The following is a 6,776-nucleotide window of genomic DNA, read 5'->3' as shown; positions in this document are numbered from 1 at the left end:
GCCCGCGATTTCGTGGGTGTGATCTAGTGCGTATAAAAATAGAAGATCAGTATTATTGCCAATTATCCAACTAATTTGATTTAGATCGCCGTATGACCATCAGCAATGAACAAACCATTACTCTACAGTAAGCTATAAAAGGCAAGGTCTAGAATAACAAATGTAGACCAATTGAAATAAGAAAAAATTTCGGCCCGATTTATGAACAAGACGATAAAGGGGAAACAAATTATTTACAACAATAAATGACAATGATTAAATTACTGACTCTTGATCTTAAGTATGCACATATATAATGATTAAACATGTTTGCTGGCGCTAAACGTTCCCCAATACATTGGATAACGGCGAAACAATGGTAATGCAAAGGCCTTAACATCTAATAAGAAAATATATGTATCTATGACTAGTCATTAGGAAATATTTCGAAAGACACTGGTTCAAAGAGTAAAAAGGTTTTTGTAGTTTTGTTATTTGAAGAATTCCATTTTCTTATGTATGAATTGCAAATATAGAATGTCAGACTTCTTGTGTTTCTGTTCTTAGATTCATGTATGATCGATGTATTTGTCGTCACATTTCTTGTTTCATGTTTCAATTCATATTTTTTCTTACATTGTTTCTGATAACCTCTTTTATTAATTTAGATTTCTTGTAAGTAAAACACATGATTTCAATGCAAAAAAATATTTATTTGGAACTATATACAAATGGTATCAATGTCTTTTATAACGGTCCAGATTTTAGTAGGCTGGAAAAGAATAAAAAAATATTATTATTATTATTATTATTATTATTATTATTATTATTATTATTATTATTATTATTATTATTATTATTATTATTATTATTATTATTGCATAGCATATAATATTTCCCGCAAAAAGTACCTAAAAGTTAGCGTGCAATAAATTCCAATATTGCACTAAATCTTCAAAATTCAGGACGTCATCAACGACAAAATCTTAGTTTAAACCGATTCTTACTTTCAAAAATTATATTGCTATACAATAAAAGGGTTAATTTTTTGTGCATGAATATTGGGGAATATTGTCCCTCGTAGAACATATATTGTACGAGCTTGCAAATTCTTCTCGGGACAATATTCCCCAATATTCATGCAATAACCCTATATTATTATTATTATATATTGTATAGCAATATAATATTTGAAAGTAAAAACGTTGTTTTAACTATGATTTTGTCGTTGATGACGTCATGAATTTTGAAGATTTATTGCACTAGTGCAATATTAGATTTTATTGCACGCTAACTTTTTGTTACTTTCTGCGGGAAATATTATATTGCTATGCAATAATTATTATCATTACTTTGAGGCAATCTACAAATAAAACAGTATAATGACCAAATATTCTTGTGATAATACTAAAGAGTCAATGTATGTGTATATGGTGGTGTGTTGTTGATCAATACCAGTCGAGGGAAGTAAAATAGCCAATAGGAACGAAATTTCTTCTCAATAATTAAGTTTTCCCCGATCATGAGCTGAATTAAATCGAATATTAAAAGAGACTGTAAAACTCATTATTTGTAATGTAATTTTATTTTGTTACAAAGCACCAAGCGTCTTTTGCTTAGTGCAAAAAATATCCTGCACCAAGTCAGGAAATAGGTCATTGTTATGTTATAATTCGTTTCTGTGTATGTTTCATTTTAATGTTGTGTTTCTGTTGTGTCGTAGTTCTCTTATGCTTGATGCGTTTCCTTCAGTTTTAGTTTGTAACCCGGATTTGGTTTTTTCTCAATCAATTTATGAATTTCGAATAGCGGTATACTACTGTTGCCGTTAGTTTTGAGAAATACCACTTCAGACAATATAAAAATAAACTTTTGTGATATATTAAGGTTAAAGGAGAATATGAACGAAACAAATAATACAAGTTAAAGGCATGAGGCATAGACTTGTTATAGCCAATTGAAATACAGGATACTTATAAGAGGTATTTTCCTATTAGATCTTAAAATGTCGACAGCAGATCTAAAATAGCAGGTTTTTTTATAATGCTGTTATTAGAGTTGTTAACAATATAGAAGTCTTGTTTAAAAACTTATTCTCTAAGTTCTGTGCTATTTTCACATTTCCAGACCGCTGTGAGAAAAATGTTTCTTCTCACTAGTGAAAAATCTGTTCTCAGCAAATGATTGGTTGAAATTTAATTATGACGTGAAATTTTCTTGTTTTCTTCTAAATTTTCTTATTGTGACGTCATGAAAAAAGGCGCCCATGCCTAATGACGTCACATCAAAAGTACACAGCTTTCCTCAAATCTTTGAAAAGGAAGGATAAAAACCATAAGAGAATCAGATTCCACTACTGTAACTCGTGTATTACGATATTTCTCAACTCTCAACAGATAAATTTTAATTATTCATAAAGTTCGGCAAGCCTCGCGCTTTAAATAATAAAATGTAACTGTCGCGAACGGAGAAATATCGCAATACACTGTTGCAGAGTAGGAATCTATATTTCTAAAATTGTACCATCTATAGCTAAAACAGACCAATAACAAATTATTGCATTAATCAACAAAGATGTTCTAGTTTGGAATATTTCATGAACTCTTTCTTTTTTTAATTTTAGGTTTAATACTTCTGTTGTGTTTTTGTTGGATATTTTCACACAATCAGATCATATACTATTGGTAACAGACAAGTAGAATTATCTTTGTTTGCCTTGTATATATTAATCTTACATTTTTTGCCGTAACCTCCATATCCGTATCCTCCACCATTTCCACCTCCGTATCCACCGTATCCTCCGTTTCCAGCTCCGTATCCACCGTATCCTCCTCCATTTCCACCACCATAACCGCCATAGCTTACATACCCTCCGTTTCCACCACCGTATCCTCCGTATCCACCTCCGTTTCCACCACCGTATCCACCATATCCACCTCCTCCTCCTCCTAGGTTACCTAAACTGACGAGTTGAACACCATATCCACCGTTACCACCACCATATCCACCACCGTATCCTTTTCCACCGCCGTATCCTCCGCCATAGCTTACATATCCTCCGCCGTTTCCTCCACCGTATCCACCATATCCTCCGCCGTTTCCACCACCATATCCACCGTATCCTCCGCCGTTTCCACCACCATAACCTCCATATCCACCTCCGCTTCCTACAAGGATGACACCACCACCATTTCCACCTCCGTAGCCACCATAACCTCCATATCCACCTCCACCGCCACCTCCACCGCCACCTCCACTGCCGTATCCTTTTCCACCTCCATAACCTCCATAACCTCCATATCCACCTCCACCGCCACTTCCGCCTCCTACAAGGATGACACCACCACCATTTCCACCTCCGTAGCCACCATAACCTCCATATCCACCTCCACCGCCACCTCCACCGCCACCTCCACGGCCGTATCCACCATAACCTCCATCACCGTATCCACCATAGCCTCCACCGCCACTTCCACCTCCTACAATGATGGCACCACCACCACCACCACCCTTTCCAGTGCCATAGGCACAGCCGAAAATGGCAATGAGAACGCAAATGGATAACTTCATCTGCAATTATCAAAGAAAAATAACTGCGTATGGAAAATTGAAAAGTGTTAAAAGCAACAAAATGTTTTTATTTTAGTTTATTCTATTCTTTAAACTCACAATTGTTTTTCAATGCACATGATCTATATATACGGCGGTGTCAATCAATTTTGCCTTTCGTCTTCAGTTTTTATTTGCTACTGACCTTGAACCAGTGTGCATAAAGTATTTTGTAGATTTGCTCATGATTTTTTTGTGTTTTAAATCTCGAGAGTTCAACTACCTGCTGAATCTTACAAAAAGCGGCTGTGGAGTGTTTCTTATTCCTATATAAATGGTTTAGAGAGTGACGTGACAAAAAGTTTTATTTCATTGTAAATTAAGGGAGAAATTGATTCAACATTATTGACATATACTAGATATCTAAATGGAATATTAAAGATTTGCATCGACTTTATCGGAAAAGATATGCTTTGATAAAATTGATGATTTTCTCCAATACCAAATGAGTTTTTATAAACTTAGCTTATAGTAGAAACAATGATAAAAAAAAAGCTGTGTCAAACTTCTAAAGTCATTGCAGAAAAAAAATTAAAACCATGCTTTTCAAGATTTCAAAAAGTTTAGCAATACCAATGACACTAGAATATATAATTTTTCTTCTAGATATACGTTCATGATGGACGCCTTAACTTAAACGTTTAAAAACCAGGGATATATAAATACGTAGAATCTTTTGAACATATTTGATCAAAAGTGGTCTCAAAACAATAGCCCAATTAATCTAAGGTTAACTCTGCCTGAGGGAATAACACACTTCGTTTTCTTGAATCCTAAGCAGACTACTGGCTTGAAAATGAAAATAATACTGAACTAATTTCGTGCGTCGAAGCAATTGACTGGATTTAGGGTAAAAACAGAAGCTCCAATTTTAGGACACGATATGACATATTTATAGAATACTTCCACTTATGGGGAAAAAACGAGATTGGATATATAACACATCACGCTTATCCTGAATTGTTTAAAAGGAAAGATTTTTTTTATCATATACAGAATAAAATTAACGAAAAAATAATTCGTAAGATCCGCAAATACCATGATACATATATTGCAACGTAACCCCAAAATGCATACAAATAATTGAGACGGACGTTTTAATTCAAAAGTTGGAACTAAAACTTTTGCAACTTTATCATTTTAACATTTTGCAAAACTGTATCAAACTATGCAACAGTAATGTCTAAAGAAACACTTATCGATGAAGAAAAGAGAACAACGATGTGTAAAATCATAGGACAACGAATGGCCTGCAACAGTGAATGAATCTTTTACGTTAATATACAAAGTAAAAAGTAACTTGAATAACAGAATATGAAACAATACAAAAGAAGAAAAAGTAAACAGTCTGTTTCATTGTTCACAACAACCAATGATCAGTACAGGATTTCAGTGATTGGAGAAGAAGTTATTTAACACCTGATCATATGTCATTTTTAGAAATAAAACTACTTTTAACCAAATTTCACACAAACCAATATTTTTCACCGCATAGTAAAATCAATAAACTTGGATCTCTTAAACCGTTATGGAATTATTATTTCTCCTTCAAGCTGTTACCAGAATAGGATGTTTTCAACCTTTTTAACAATTTACAAAAATAAAATGAAACGCAAACAATAAGCTAAAGTTACAGAAGAAACTTACCTTGTCTTTGGAGGAATGGTCTGACTGGTGAAAAATATAAAAACTTTAACCCTTTTATACTTATTTGTAAACATTAATTAAACTATCAATGTGATGAATAGAAGGGATAGAACAAAACATGATGGATTGTGACTTTGTTTATTCCAAAATAGATGTGTAAATTATACAGCTTTAAATGTTTATGTGATCGAAGAGAAAACAAAGGTGCAATTATTTTGCATAATTTTAAAAGCAAAAAAAAGTATGGTTTATACCAATGCTAACTTACTTATTTAAAAATTAGGTTAATATTTTGACAGTCACGAATAAGATGAATATCAACCAAAGACCAGGGACTAGGTGCAAAAAAACACACCATGATAATTTCCAAACTGAGTGAACCACATACAAACTGACAATATCAGTCTTTAGACAATAACAGCTAATGGAACGGGAAAACCACTGTAACTTTCCTTACTTAGTACAGACAATTGAACATAACTACAAGTCACTATACGACTCACAAATGATAAATAAAACGCATATGGCTTAGAGAAGCTAACATGTATCAATGGCTTCTAGCCTTATGAATGTAACACATAGATAAATGTGGAGTTACGATGGTCAAATTCAACCATTCATTTTAACAATTAAGTTGTCATCTGACCGTTATTGTCAATTGTATACGTAATTCAAGCTTAAGCTATGAACTTAATTTAACAGTTACTGTATATGAAAATAAAACTAATTATATATGTGTTTCTCTTTTAATTTCAAGTTCATTGAGATATATGCAGTCAGAATAATCATATCACAACTTCGAATAATTCAGTCAAAAGAATCTTTATTTCGTCGAAGCCTCTCGGACAAAGTGGTATAAGAAGTCGAACTATTGCCAACAATGAGGTTTTGAATGCAAGCCCTGCAAGTGGCAATTGTGCTCGACTCCAATCTTAATTGACTAGGATTGTAAGCTTTCCTACCGAAAATCGTAGGTTCTCCCTCAGGACCCCGGTTTCAGCAACCAATACAAAATGACCTCATTGTGAACATTTTTTGTTTCGTTTTCTTGGGATGTTGTTGTATGACGTTAGCCTAGGGAAAAGGGAATAGTTCTATTCTACAACTCAATATTTGAATCTAGTTTTGAGTCCTTTCAATCGAAAATCTAGACTAAAAGTTTGTCTTAAAAGATTGACGGAAGATACCAACGGTATAATTAAACTTAATATTTGCTTAAATACTGACCATTTCATGGCATGAAACGAACCATTATCAACATAAATACAGTTTACTAATCACAACACGGATTAAGGAATAAGGAATGAGCAATACTAAGCAAACCAAGAATACTGAAGAAGTTATATCAAGTGATAAGGCATTGAAAAAGCTAAATATCAAACGGTTTAATACTATCGTTCTCTGAAAGTAACTGTAGAGATATTTTCTAAATCACAGCTCAACCAGTATAGTAATTAAATTGATATTTTATAGTGTGTCTTTTTATGTTGCGATGTTACACTGTTGTATCAGGTTGGTAACTATTAAAACTATTAAACCTC

The 6,776-nt window shown here is 33.2% G+C and overlaps 1 protein-coding gene across 2 annotated transcripts; it reads right to left on the bottom strand.

Moving 5' to 3' along the window:
* Positions 1–671: 671 nt before the first annotated feature.
* On the bottom strand, positions 672–5,339 carry LOC139520994 (uncharacterized). Of its 2 annotated transcripts, XM_071314120.1 has the most exons (4): positions 5,236–5,339; positions 3,297–3,549; positions 2,715–3,218; positions 672–751 (listed from the first exon to the last, which is right to left on the bottom strand). In XM_071314120.1, the coding sequence occupies exons 2-4, from the start codon at positions 3,547–3,549 to the stop codon at positions 744–746; spliced, it is 765 nt and encodes a 254-aa protein (XP_071170221.1). In that variant the 5' UTR covers positions 5,236–5,339; the 3' UTR covers positions 672–743. The 2 variants fall into 2 exon arrangements, with proteins under 2 accessions (XP_071170221.1, XP_071170220.1); XM_071314119.1 differs by having other exon boundaries at positions 2,715–3,549.
* Positions 5,340–6,776: the final 1,437 nt, after the last annotated feature.

Source organism: Mytilus edulis, chromosome 4 (genome assembly GCF_963676685.1).
Source record: "Mytilus edulis chromosome 4, xbMytEdul2.2, whole genome shotgun sequence".
NCBI classification, from domain to species: Eukaryota; Metazoa; Mollusca; class Bivalvia; order Mytilida; family Mytilidae; genus Mytilus; species Mytilus edulis.
This window is presented reverse-complemented; position numbering and strand designations above follow the sequence as displayed.